Here is a 15,169-nt window from a genome sequence, read left to right on the forward strand (position 1 = left end):
TTACAGTTTTGCAACTGACATCATACACAATATCTGGAACAGTATACTGGAAAGGGCATTATAAGTTGTAGCAGGATCACAAGGTTGGTTTTAGTTTTATGCGTCACACGTTAGATTTTATGGCACGAGCCGGAGGCGAAAACCTAATGAGGGACGCATAAAACCACATGTGTCCCAAGTGATGCTGCTACAATGAATTTATCTTACTCTTACTGACATGTTTTAATATGACATTGTAAAAGAATTTAAACAAATTCAAAATTGATAGAAAACACAAGCTGGAGTTGAGTTGTAGAAAACCTAACGAGGCACATAAAAACTACATGTGCACTGATATTACTACAACAAATTTATCTCACCGACATCTTTTTAATTGATAGCTGTTCGATTGAGCGGAGGTTAACTTGTGCCAGGTCACATGACATTCATTAACTCGGAAAAAGTTTGCGGGGTTTAATGGATTTATTCTCCCTCTCAGAAATCCATATGCAGCCTGTCTTGTTCAGGGCGGGGTATTTGGGCAGTTGTTAACAATTAACACTTGTTTATAACAAATAGCATAAGTTTATGAGTGCCTATATTAAAATGTCACCCACATTCAAGTTCTAGATTGTGAGAACTAAGCTGATAACAAGTTAATGTGGTCCCTAATTTATTTACAGTAATACTACTCAAATAGTGCTCACATTTCAATATTCCTCGTGAATTTAGAAAGTGTAAAGTTTGGTACTTAAACCATATCGAAAATGAATATCGCTTTTTAGTAGTTCGTCCAGCTTTTTGACATCTTAGGGAAAGTTACACAAAATCTAAATTTTACATCTTTCTAAATATTCAGATGTTCCATACACTACTGTCATCAAAAGACCGAATTTTCAATATGAATACAGTAAAATACTTGTTGTATGCCAATGCTGTAAGAGCACAAATGCTCCAACTTTGATAATATGCAATTATGTTAAAACTGCTTTTGATAAATGAAAACCCAAAGAAATATGTTGTATTTTATACCGTTTGCACCTAAATTGTGTTTCGTTTGACTACAAAAAGGCTAGTGGCCTGAGTAAAGTGTGTTTTTTGAGTGCATTAATTTTCCCATTGTTTTTGTATTGTAAGGACGTATAGCACTACATGCACCAGGTGTGCACTGGGAAGGTTAACATACACTGAATCCACTCAGTGTGAAATTACTGAAATATTTAGGTTTATTAGTCTTTATTTTACACAGAAACCATATGTTCCACTGAAGGTCAAGGCTGGGAAACACATGGTGCCATCAATGGGACCCTGGAATAGAGTTTGTTCTACACGTTGCAAACTCTAAAATTTACAATTTAGGATGCGACCCGTGAAGATCAGGGGTAGAATAGGTGACCATGCTTGTCGTAAGTGGCGACTAATGGGTGCATCCCCTTTGGCCTACGTCCCATACGGCCTAAAGAAACAGAAATGACCTTTGCCATTTGGCCTACCACAGATTATTTTAAACAACCTACACCACTATTGACAAAAATGGTTTGGTTTGAGCTTAATTAGCTCTTGTTGTTTCACACAGGCTTCTGTGAAGTTGATTAATGTTACTATCTCACAATTAAGTAATCCTTTTCTTATGTTCATAAGGATTGTATAAACTGGCTTCTTTGCATGGTGTGTATTTAGTCAATAGGATTAACTATTATTTGTTTTATTTCTTTGATCACATACCATTGTATACGGATAATGATAACGAAGTTAATTTAATAACAAAAATTTGTTCTTAGTATTCATGGTATAAAAGTACTAACGGTTATCAGTGCATCATTCTTCATAATGGCAGGTATTCAGAGGGTTGAGTATGTTCAGTCACAGAGAGGTGGCATTAGCAGATGCAGTAGGAATCCTTATTAAATTACATTAAAAAGATTCTGTTAGCTTGTATTTCTCTGTTGTTGGACTGGTTTGTTTTCATCACTCTGGGGGAGACGGGTAATTAGTGAGTGATCAACCAACCGATTACTTACCGTAATTAAATCCTCTAAAAGCGTCGGCCAAATGGGAAGTAGGCCAATGGGGAGGACACCGACTAATGGGATCGGGTGGTCAGGCTCACTGACTTGGTTGATGCATGTCATCGTATCCCAATTGTGTGGATCGATGCTCATGATGTCAATCACTGGATTGTTTTGTCCAGACTCCACTATTTACAGACCGCGGTCATATAGCTGGAATATTGCTGAATGTGACATTAAACAACAAACAAATGAAACCCAAAAATATTCCACTCAAGTGCTTGCTTATAGTAGAATGTCAAGTGCATTATTCATATAAGACTATTCAATCAAGTGAAAATGGGGATTTGAGACTTTTTTGTAAATGGTATGATGTCATGTGTATTTATGTTTCAATATAGGACACTGTGATCTGTTTAACTAAACACACAGGGGAGACAACTGCTTCTTAACCTTCTATGACCTTTCAAGGGCATCAGGGTGTCACAAGTGGCCCAATGGTCTATTTCAGTTAGTTGTCAGGATCTGGTGGTCATGGTTTCAATCCCTGATTCATCCCAGTCATGATGGTTGATGTGTTAGCCCAGACGTCTAAGGTGCCGCAATTTGCTTTGGTCATGGGTTCAAATCCTGGGTTGCCCCGATGATGTTTCTAGGTTTGTCAGCACCATATCTGTGCTCTTGGGTTTCACCAAAGTTGTAAACATCGAAGACCTTCATCACTTGGGACTTTCCATCCATGTCAAGCTTACACGCCATGATATAACTGAAGTACTGTTCAAAGCAGCCTTAATCCCAACTCACTTACTCACGATTGTTTACATATTGTTTCCTCAAAATAAGAGGGTCTGTGTCCAAAATAATATAAATAATGATAGTGTATCTTTTGAAGTGTATCTCATAAAAAAATTAAATACATTAATGAAAAGACATGCTGCTGCTAACAGCTTTCACTTCTATCTTGACCTTCTTGTAGGTTCTTTCATTGTACAACTTTAAAATGTATATTCTCAAAACAATTTTGGAAACTAAACAGAATTAAAGGATGGTTTTCTAGACAGAAACTAACAGAGAGCATAAATAATTCTTGATTGTGGACTACCTTAGTTTATAGGTCATGCAGGTGAGAACGTAGGTGAGAATGTAGGTGAGAATATATGTTCTCTGTTTATTGTCTCATCATGGCTCACAACCCCTGAAAACACCTGCATACTAATCAAACACGTTCATCAATTACCTAACTTATAGATGTCAAAACGCTATATTCATTGTCAAATGTGACCTCATTCTTATAGTCCACTGACTAATGGTAATTAAGAATTAATAATTAATCATCGCCATCAATTATCATAACCAGATGCATTTTGGTCCTTCTTAATGATCTGGGAATCAACACGCACGATACAAATACCTTCCTGTACACTCCGTGGGTAATGGGTCATAGATTTCGATTGATGTCGAGCTGTGTGTATGTCATTCTAACCTATGCTTTCTATAGGACTTCTTTTGAAGAGCGTATGACTCATGTTGTCAATTGATGTATTGAGAAACAGTAAACATTTGAAAGAAAAAAATCAATTTCTACGTACTTACAAGATGCTCAAAGTGAAACTTACTTGTAGGATGCTGCGCAGTGTCTAGAACAAGAAGCATGTGTCACGCAGAGGTGACATGTGTCACGCAGAGGTGACATGACCATGCAGAGGTGGCATGACCATGCAGAGGGGACATGTGTCACGCAGAGGTGACATGACCATGCAGAGGTGACATGACCATGCAGAGGTGACATGACCATGCAGAGGTGACATGACCTTGTGATGTTTTTAAGCCCTTTTGAACTCCTTTATTACTTTAAGTCAATCTGACAGAAAAAATATTTGTAAACGGACGGAATTATTTTGGCGTTTTGTAAATTGCCTAAGTTAAATTTTCATTCATGTTACAAATGACTGATTTTATACTTTGACTGTAACATATACAGTTTTCTAGTTGACTATATGACCAGGTGAGCTTCACTACAATGGCACATCTGGTGAAATAAAAAGACCTTGTCTACTGGAACAGACTGGGACAGGAAGTAATTCAACATGACCTTGAGTTTGACCTTGCTCTGTGAGTTTAATTCTGTCTCTAAGACTGTTGACGATGAAGTAAGCTGCCCGTGGGTGCTGCCTTGATTGCCTTCTCAAGTCCTATTCTCTATGTTCTGTAACACAATAAAGGCAGGTGTTGAAGTTGAGATTCCCTTGAAAACTATCTTGCCAAACTTCACACAGGGTTCTTTCAGAAGTTACTGTGCTGAGTCTGGCTTGTTTAAGATCAAAGCTGACAACTGTCCAGATTATGTGGTATCCCTTGGCAACAGCCCTTATACATACCACTGAAAAAAAGTTACAGAACACCCAATTCTTTCTTACTACTATGGTTAATCTGTCATGTGACGACAGATCTAATAAAAGGCTTAAGGGATTGAATTATGCACCAGTGCGATAATAACTTATATCTTAAAGATTAATGTGCAGTTTCTTTCATCTGTATCAATGTGCACATTTGGTTGTGGAATAATCTTCAAATTGGCAGTGATATACACTTTATTTTCATTACTGGAATTTGAATCCCTTGTGTCTCTCATATGATATTCAGTTGGCTTAAAACAATGTATAGTTGACATAAAAATGATTTGTTAAATGAATTATTGTATCATAATAATAATAATAATCTTGTTATTTCACTGAAATAGTGAATAAGGATACTATCAGTGTTCGAAATACCTGCCTGCCCGACCGTCCGAGATGGGTTGATTTCAACTCGGGCTGCCAGATTTTCAAATCCCCCAGCCCGACGGTCGGGTTATATTTCATATGTGAAAATATTCAAAATATTTCCCGATGATAAGCATTAATTCACATGTAAAGATGAATGATAAAATGTAACCAAAAAGAAACCCCGTTAGCTTATCCTGAGAAACATATGATTATAGTGGGCAGGCAGGTTTTGGTCAGGGCTGGCAAGTATTTCAGCTAGCCAGTCCCGTGGTCTGGCTGAAATTTTTGGGAGTTTCATACCCTGATACTATCCTACGTTGTCTGTGCCCTGCTCAGTAACACTCTAGCTCTGTGGCTAGGCAGATACACATTGTCAATGGAGTAGAAATATTCCCCTGAACTATATCACCTCCAGCATATGAAGATTTACTTAGAATTGACTTTAATATTTTTTGCACGCTGTTTTTTACATTTTTACCCCATAAACAGAAAATATTGTCAAGTCTTATAAATAAATATGTCTCTCTCTCTCTCTCTTGATATTCTGGGGCTGGTGGGGGCTGGGATTTTATTGATATTGTTGCAGAAAAAAATAATTATGCTTCAGACCGTTCAAAGAAGGAAATTGCCTGGCACAAAAAATACATTGTTGTTTTTTATTAAAAATATTTTGATTCATACTTTTGATTAAAAAAACAATTGGTTTTGCAGATATAGCTGAAAAATATCCAGTCTCCCAGTTTCCCCCCACCCCCCACCCCAACCTGAATATCAAACTGTTGGTCACTTAACAAGTATGATATAATGAGTGCAGAAGGATGTCCCTCAAAAACTCAATATTTTATCTGTTTTCCGCCCATTAATGCAGTTGGGATGATGCAAAACAGTTGTATAAGTTTAAAAAGAATTCATCCTGAATTTCTTTGCGGAAAAGATAAAAAATGACTCGTCAAGTGGTAAATCAATTATTGCCACTCATGCTACTGTTATCCATTGAAAACATACATCACATTGTACTACAAACTACTGTCATTGCCTTGGTGATGTAAGCAGCACACCAGTGTGCACTGGGATCATCCCTTGACCCAGGGTGGGATGTTGTATGGCATTGGTGGAAGTGTTTATGTTGTATGGAGTTATAGAAAGAAAAATAATTCTTTTTAATGAAATCTATTTTCTTCATAGCCTTTTTATCCTGTCTGTTATTTTTGTATTTTAATAAGTATTTACTGTAAAACATGTTGTTTATACACAAAGAAACATCAGCAAGTACAACAGGCTGGGTGTTATAGATGTAAAACATTTAAAGAAACTGCGGGGAAAGAGAAAGTGACACTTAAAAATTGGATTACAGCAAAATATTACAAACATCAAAACATCACTAGGCTGAAAACAGTTGCTGAAAAACTGGAGACTTAATGTCCAAAACACAGCAATGAGACACATATCACATACATCACCATCGAATAACCATTTCTGGTTTTTTCATTATTAGTTACTATGGGTGTATACTTTCTTTAACCTGCCAGTATATGTTGACTGTTTGGGAGATTGTTAGTGTGGTATGTTAAGTTTTAAGTTTGTTACTCAGTGTGTTGGGGTTGACACTGTACTTCAGTGATATTATGATGTACACAGCCAAGAAATATGATAATATCTGTTAAGTATTTGAGGAAAATATAGATGCTGAATAGCTAATGTACTCTAAGGATTTCTTTCGGTGGTTTCGGGTCTGAATAGGTCCTCACTCACTCACTCACTCACTCACTCACTCACTCACTCACTCACTCACTCACTCACTCACTCACCATATACTCACTCACTCACTCACTCACTCACTCACTCACTCACCCACCCACCCACCCACCCACCCACTCACTCACTCACTCACTCACTCACTCACTCACTCACTCACTCACCCACCCACCCACCCACCCACCCACCCACCCACTCACTCACTCACTCACTCACTCACTCACTCACTCACTCACTCACTCACTCACTCACTCACTCACTCACTCACTCACTCACTCACTCACTCACTCACTCACCCACCCACCCACCCACCCACCCACTCCATGTATAGATGTCTGTTCATAGCTTAATGTTGAAAGTTCTGAAGAGCAGCTCTGTGGTCTGTTGAGTGAACATGTATTTCAGGAGCATGGAACATTGTTTCATGTTTAACATCTTGATTCCACTTCTGTACTCAGCGGCTACAGTGCTTGTTTACTAGCACTGATGTTATCATGATCTTTCTTAGCATGTCCTATGTCCCTCGGAGGCAAACAACATGGTTTTCAAATTAAATGTCTTTGAAGTAAATGTCCTACATAGTGTCTGTACTTGCAGCTCCCTGATCACATCAAAGCCGATACACCAGACCAAATCAAGTAGATGTGTTGATAAATTTAAACAAACTCGCATTAAAGACAAATACATGTACGATGTGATTGAGTGGGCGTTCGAAACATCGAGGTAGAACGGTTCCCCTCGCTTTCTGGCCTCTGTAATGGCTTACTTTTGTGTCTTGATTTTTATCAGTAGTTTTATTCTCTTATGTTTACCAGTACTTTTACATATACCCATATATTTAGCAGTACTAAATACTATCATGTATCTATCAGTAGTTGTATTCACATATATTTATCAGTAGTTTATTCACATATAGTCATCAGTACCTTTATACCCATATATAGTCTGGAAGGTAATTTACGCACGCACGTTGAGACGCCCAACGCTAACACCATATTCATGCGTGCGTGATTCCCGTGCACCCTTTTGAGTTGAGTTGATTGGTTCAACTGTGTCATATGGCCCTGTGACGCAGGGGTAGCATTATGCAGATGGCTGTTTCAATGAATGCTCATTCCACCCGTGACGAACAGGTCTGGTTGTTGATGAAATAAAGTGATACCTAAATAGACAGATTTTTTATTCATGCACCGATTGTCTTTAAATGTAATATCCAGTTATGTATGACTGTTTAATAATGTCATACCAACTATGACTGGAGTAGGTGGGATAGATTTCAGATATTGTAGTAAACGTTGGTACCTTAAATTACCTTCCAGACTATATTTAGCAGTACTTTTATACCCTGATATTTCCTGGTAGTCTGTACCCCTATATTATCATTAGTTTTATTCCCTTCAAATTATCAGTACTCTTTTATCCCCATATATCAGCAATTTTATTCCACGATCTAAAGGTTATAGTCACCATCTAGACATGAGTATTGTTTTTAAAAAAATCAATATGTTTCCAAATTTATTTTTGAATTTTGTATTGAAATGCAATCTCATTAAAATCAGATCTTAGTTCTCGTTATCGCTAAACAAAGATCTGAGGACATCCCATTTCCGGTCACGTCAGAATGACCTTTCATCTGACCAATCAAATCGTCGCTTACCAGATCATGAAAGTGACAGTCGGAATGTGTTTTCTAATCAGCAACCTCGAAAACGTTAAAACGGGGTATTCCAAACAACAGTTACGGCCTGTACGACTGATTCCTTCAAAATTATCACCTATCTCTCGCTTCTGTGGAATAAACATTTGAACGGAGGAGGCATTGCACAGTACGTGGGAAGCACTGGCATACAATCTCAACCATATATTAGACATTCCGGAATGGTCGTTTGTTCAGTTTTCAAAATTTTAATCGAGAACTGTGTCAACATATTTTTCAAGCGTAGTCTGAAATGAAAGTCGCCAGGTTGAAACAAGTGCCGTAAAGCTTGAGAAAGCTGCTTTCTCATTGGCTGATATCGACTTCTTGTTATTCATTTCAGTGGTTGGTCAAAGTTCGCGAAAGGTCGTTCTGACGTGACCCGTAATGGGATGTCCTCAGATATTTGTTTAGCCATAGTGAGTGAGTGAGTGAGTGAGTGAGTGAGTGAGTGAGTGAGTGAGTGAGTTAGTTAGTTAGTTAGTTAGTTAGTTAGTTAGTTAGTTAGTTAGTTAGTTAGTTAGTTAGTATGGTTTTACGCCGCTTTTAGCAATATTCCAGCAATATCAGAGGGGGACACCAGAAATGGACTTCACACACTGTACCCATGTCGGGAATCGAACCCGGGTCTTCGGCGTGACGAGCGAACGCTTTAACCACCAGGCTACCCGATCGCCCCTTCACCATAGTAGTCCCTCAGAGTTCTCCCTCCTTATTAAGCTGACACTCTGTAATAAGGCTTAAATACTGGTAGTCCCTCCTTCACTCCCGCACACAAATGCTCTAAGGCAACCCAAACAACATGGACCAAGTTTGGTACAGTACTCTGTACCGGCGGTTGCCCGGTCACAGAATTAAGATGGCTTTGACTCACGACTAACCAACCTTGTATTAAAAACCCATTCATTCAGTCCCCAAACACCATTACTACCATTGAAAGAAAGAACCGGTGCTTCATAATGACAGCATGCCTTCAATAATCCAAGAATGCCCCTATCACTAAATTCTGCTGATTCTATGGTTCCTTGTTAGTGACAGGTAGTGTTTTGTGATAGTGTAGCTCTCTAATCATTGCATGTTCAACACACATCAATTGATTCAGAGGAGTGTTACACTAGGGGTGCTTTTCAAACAGTAGCATAAAAAATTGATTGGTATAAAAGGTTTTCATTGATTCTCAATTTAAAACGACCAAACTAATGGATCTAGGGCTGTTGATCTGATGTAGCTCAGGTCTAAAACTGTTGGGAATTTCAACTTTTATGACATGTCACATCTATCTCTTTCACAGGGGAAATCGCCATTAGAACATGCCATAGAATTACAAATTACGTTTCTGTTAACAAAGCGCAAATGATGAATGAGTGATAAGGAGCACGGGTTCCAAATATGCCATAACATCAAGTGCTGCAGAAAGAATGGCAGCTCATTACATGGACATTTGCCAAAACATGTGAAATTGTTTGAATCTCGGACTAATGAGTATAATAGACTAGTGTTTTTTTAACCTGCTTGATCATTGAGAGTGGGTCGGTTGGATGGCCCTGTGGTTAATGTGTTCGTGACCCTGGGGGTTAATGTGCGGAGTTTGATTCCCCACACGGAGGTCCATTGTCGGTTCCTACAGGGGTATAGTGTTGGAATATTTGTAACTAAGAATGGAGTAAACCATACTTAACACAGATCCATGTGTCTTTATGGGACCATTTGGTAGCTCAGTGGGTAAAGCCTTGCTTCCTCACGATGAAGACTTGTTTTGATTTTTTAATCAGTCGTATCATTTATTACATATATGTTTTTTTCACTTTTGCAGGGTTGACTCTTAAATCAAATGACATCCATAAATTCTCTTCCTTATGTGTATCACTTCTAATGCCTTTCAAAGACTTGAGGTATAGTTTACCTTCATCAGAGTGAGTGAGTGATTATGGTTTTACGCCGCTTTTAGCAATATTCCAGCAATATCACGGCGGGGGACACCAGAAATGGGCTTCACAAATTGTACCCATGTCGGGAATCGAACCCGGGTCTTCGGCATGACGAGCGAACGCTTTAACCACTAGGCTACCCGACCGCCCCGACCTTCATCAGAGCCTATCACAGCCATCCAAGCATGTGTGTGATATATGTGTAACAACATTGCTATTAATGTATACATCATTCTATTGAAGTAAGTATGTATTGCAGCTGTAGCTGAAGAAATATCCAGTCTCCCAACCTCATTACACACACACACACACACACGCACGCACGCACGCACGCACACACACACACACACACACTCGCACACACACTAACACACACACACTAACACACACACACTAACACATACACACTAACACACTCACACTCACACGCAAACACGCACGCGCACGCACGCACGCACGCACGCACGCACGCACGCACGCACTCAAACACACACACACACACTCACATTCACACTCACACACACACTCAAACGCACGCACGCACGCACGCACTCACTCACCCACGCACGCACACACACACACTCACACTCACACGCACGCACGCACGCACACTCACACTCACACACACACTCACATTCACACTCACACACACACTCATGCACGCACGCACACACACACACACACACACACACACATGAATATCATATAGTTAGTCCCTTAACAAGTATGATAGTATGATATATTGAGTGTAGAAGCATGTCAAACAAAAACTCAATAATATTTTTGTTTTTCACCCATTGATGCAGTTTGGGATGATGCAAAACAGATGTATTTATAGTGTAGTTTACCCTTTATCGGTGCCAGTCACAGCCATACGTGTATGTGTCAGATTTATGTGTAATGACATTGCTATTAATGTATGCATCATTCTAAATGATTATTTGTTATCGTTGGATGGTTTCAGTTACATATAATGCAGTCCCAGCTGTTGTCAAACAACATTCACACAATCAAATGTTAATTCTTTTCATGCAGGATTTTCCAAAATGGCCGTCATCCTGTTATGAGTTTTCAACTTCAATACAACCAACACTTTTGTATGTCAACGCCAATCTATACCATCTTAACATATGTGCACTAGGTAGATCAGCCATGGTGTTCACCACGTATACACATAGTGTCAGTCTTCACGCCTGTACTGGTATTTCAATGGCCTGAGTACACACTTGCTGTATCCAGGGAGATGAATTGGAAAAAAAGACTGATTTGCTGGTTGCTATTTAATTTTTTAAAATAGTTAATAACATCAATCAGTTTCCAATCTGATTCCAATCTAAATGCAGATGTTAATGATTGCAGCACATGTTTAGGTAAAAAAACCAGACTTGATTGTACATACAATGTTGCCATATTTACACGTCAATGGTAGACATTTTCTTCTTATTGTATAATGTGGGCAGTGGGTAGCCTAGTGGTTAAAGCGTTTGCTCATCACGCCAAAGACCAGGGTTTGATTCCCCACACCCGTGCAATGTGTGAAGCCCATTTACATTGTCCCCCGCCTTAATATTGCTGGAATATTGCGTCGTAAAAGCATACCCACTGACTCACTCGAAAAGAGATTAATGCCCAGTCGTCGTAGGCGCCGCAACTTGCTGAAACATAGATCCTGAGTTCGAATCCCGGTTTTCCCCGGATTTGATTCTTTGTATGTTTCAGTGCCATTGTGGTAAGCATCTAACACATGTGTCACTCTGGTCTTTTACCCCGCCGTGATATTGCTAAAATATGGCTAAAAGTGGCATAAAAGCACACTCACTCACTCACTATATAATGTAATACCTGAGAGAAGGTGAGTGCATGAGTAAGTGTTTTAAGTGGGTGCCTAGGTGGTCAGCACAGTTTGCTGGGGACGATTCTAATCTGCCATCATCTCTGAGGATGTCTTTTAGAAGGTATCCTGAGGCAAAAGGAGGTACAAAAAGCAATCAAAATTGTTTGTTTGTTGTTTAATGCTGCACTCAGACAATCCAGTGGTTGCTATCATGACCATGGATCCTCGCAATTGGGATACGATCACATGCATCAACCAAGTCAGCAAGCCTGATCCTGTTAGTCGCCTCTTGCGACAAGCATGAATTGCTGAAGACCAGTTCTAACCCGGAATCTTCAGGGTCCAGTCAAATTTGTCATTTTCTGCATATTGTCTTTCAAAGAGCAGAGTCAATTGGGATGCGATTTTGCCAGAAACAGATTTGTATGTTTAGATTTTAGCAAGGGAACACCTAATAATTGAGTTGGTTTGATAGTATCTGTGAGGCACAGAGCCTAAATTTTACATGTGTCTTCTGGCGAATTTGTTTGTAAATAGGTCATCAGTACTGCTTGCTTGTTGTATAAACTGACTAGTATGTTCATTAGATGTCAGATCCTGTGACTTGGCTGGTAGTGTGTCATTGTACGCTGGTGGAATGTGACATTGGTCATTCTATCAACCACTGGTTGAGATTCCAGATGTTTGTTACTTACGGGACCTGTCTGAAAGACTGCATATTGTTTGCTGCAGCAAAAATTAGGCCACACTTTTTTAGTTTGATGTCTTACAGATTTATTCCAACTTTTCCACACAAGGTCGGTTGAAATAAAAATAAAAATAAATAAGCCAGTCTGTAAATAATCACCATCTGGACCAGACAATCCAGTGATTGACATAGTGAGCTTCGATCCACGCAATTGGGATCTATGACAACCAAGTCAGCGAGCCTGACCACCCGATCCTATTACCGTATTCGACGTAATAAGCGCCCAGGGCGCTCTCAAAATTAGAAATAGGGGTCTCTTATTAGAATAATATTTTGGTGGGAAAAAACAGAGTTGAAAGTTAAATTTCGTGGATTATACTGACAGCCGGAACTGTTTATATACGACAGATATATTTTCAAGAATGTTATTGCCCATAATTAAGGGTGCATATAACACATGAGTGCGTATTATACACGAATAAATAAGTCTTGTGTACATTGATCAATCGGAAGGGGTGCTAATTGGGATTGTTCACTTGCCAATATATTAGCAAATATTGCAGTGGGCGCTAATTAGAGCGGGGCGCTTATTACGTCGAATACGGTAGTCGCCTTTTACGACAAGCATAGTCGCCTTTTACAGCAAGCATGGGTTGCTGAAGACCTGTTCTACCCCAGATCTTACTCATTCTCTAATATACGTTACAAAATTTGGGCTGTTACGTACCTTTTGGGATATGTACGTGTCCAAAATCACTGATAGAGATTGCTTACTGACGGATTGGGAAGTCAGTCAGGGGTGCCTATTTGTGCACGGCACTTTTTACAGGAAATATGGTAATAATTTTTATATAGATAAAATGGATTATCTTTAGACTACATTATCATTACATTAAGGATTGAATGCAATTATCTTGAAATCATTGTAATTAGGGGTATAATGGTTATGTTTAATGTGTAATTGTGAAACGAAAATGTCTGTTTTGATATTAAAAGTGATATCATTAGCTTGAAATATGTATCTTTCATTATTCCAGGATTGTACCATGGAATAACAAGGGATGCTCCCACAAAAGGATGGGAGGTGACGATATCTTTCGCCCGTGCAGTCATCAACAGCATTCAGACAGAGCCGTTCCCCGCAGGTGAGTCCAGTCTCGTCCAGTCTCAACCAGTCTCAACCAGGAGAGACCGCCTCAGTGGTCTGGTAGTAGAACGTCTGCTCAGAGAGAGGAAGGTCCAGGTTTGATCCCCGGCTACGTCATACCAAAAGACGCTAAAAGATGGTACTTGTTGTTACCCTGTCTGGCGCTCGGCATTAAGAAGCTAAAACAAGGAATGGTTGGCTCGGAGTCAGTATACTGTGTCTGAGTGGAGTATTCATGTTTAACTGCAGCATGGTATCTCAGTGGGCTGGCACTATAAATCGTGTCAGTTTAGACTAGTACAAAAAGGCACACATACACACACACACACACACACAAGTGCATGCTCGTCACTATATAAGTGTAATAATCGTGGACGTGATGTTAAAACCCCATTTCCCCTCGACTCAACCAGGAGTCATCAAGGCCAGGAACAGATCAAAACATCGTTCATACAGCTCATTTTTAGCAATTCAGTTTCAGGACAAACAATAATGTTTTGGAATTGTCTGGTAACAAATCTGGTTTCAAATATAAGTTCTGTAAATGTCAAGATTGTCAGGGTTTTAGTGCAAATGCAACGTATCCTTCTTTGCCCAAACTATATCTGCTTACAAGCTCAAATACGTTTCATGCCTGAGAATGAAAAGAAAAACAAAGTCATTTTGAACATATGTTTCTGGTGAATTACATGTATGTTTTTTGTGACCTTTATAGGATCCTTTTCATTGCTTGTTCTTGTATTCTTTTGTTTTACATTTTCAACATCTCTGAAAACAAAAATTGTTTTAATTTTATTTAAATAAATCATTTGTTACTTGCATTGATAATCCTGACAATAGGTTATATTTTCTTAAAAATTTGTACAAAGTAATCTGATTTCATGTTAGTTGCTATGGCAACTTATTTCTATATGTAATTTCGTAAAAATTGATAACCATTATGTATGTTGTATGCACGAGAACACTTGTTAAACTTTTGGTGTTATTTTGACTTTTTATGACCAAACTCACTTTCACTCAAATGTATATATCTAGTTTGTTTGTTTGTTTGTTTGTTTGTTTGTTGTTAAACACTGCATGCAGCAATATTTCATCTGTATGACAGCGGTCTGTTAATAATCAAATCTAGACCAGGCAATCCAGTGACTGATATCATGAGCATCAATCCATAAAATTGGGAGATGATGAGACAACGAGCCTGATTTGACCAGACCCAATTATTCATCTCTTTCTGCAAGCATTGTTTGTTGAAGACCATTTCTAACCTGGGTTTTCATGGGGGTAAATCTATTTTTTAGGAAACCAGTGAATTAATAAAACTGTCACGATGATGATTACATGGTGAACAAACCTACTATAGAGCAATCA

The 15,169-nt window shown here is 38.9% G+C and overlaps 1 protein-coding gene across 1 annotated transcript in view; it reads left to right on the forward strand.

The window, feature by feature from the left end:
* LOC124139391 (prominin-1-like) overlaps positions 1-15,169 on the forward strand; it is a 132,003-nt gene that overhangs the window by 34,896 nt on the left and 81,938 nt on the right. Inside the window, exon 2 of the mRNA XM_046506425.2 lies at positions 13,692-13,799. Coding sequence (XP_046362381.2) covers positions 13,692-13,799 — 108 coding nt within the window. The remainder of the gene's footprint in view (positions 1-13,691; positions 13,800-15,169) is intronic.

Source organism: Haliotis rufescens, unplaced genomic scaffold (genome assembly GCF_023055435.1).
Source record: "Haliotis rufescens isolate VD_foot unplaced genomic scaffold, xgHalRufe1.0.p SCAF_27, whole genome shotgun sequence".
Lineage (NCBI taxonomy): Eukaryota > Metazoa > Mollusca > Gastropoda > Lepetellida > Haliotidae > Haliotis > Haliotis rufescens.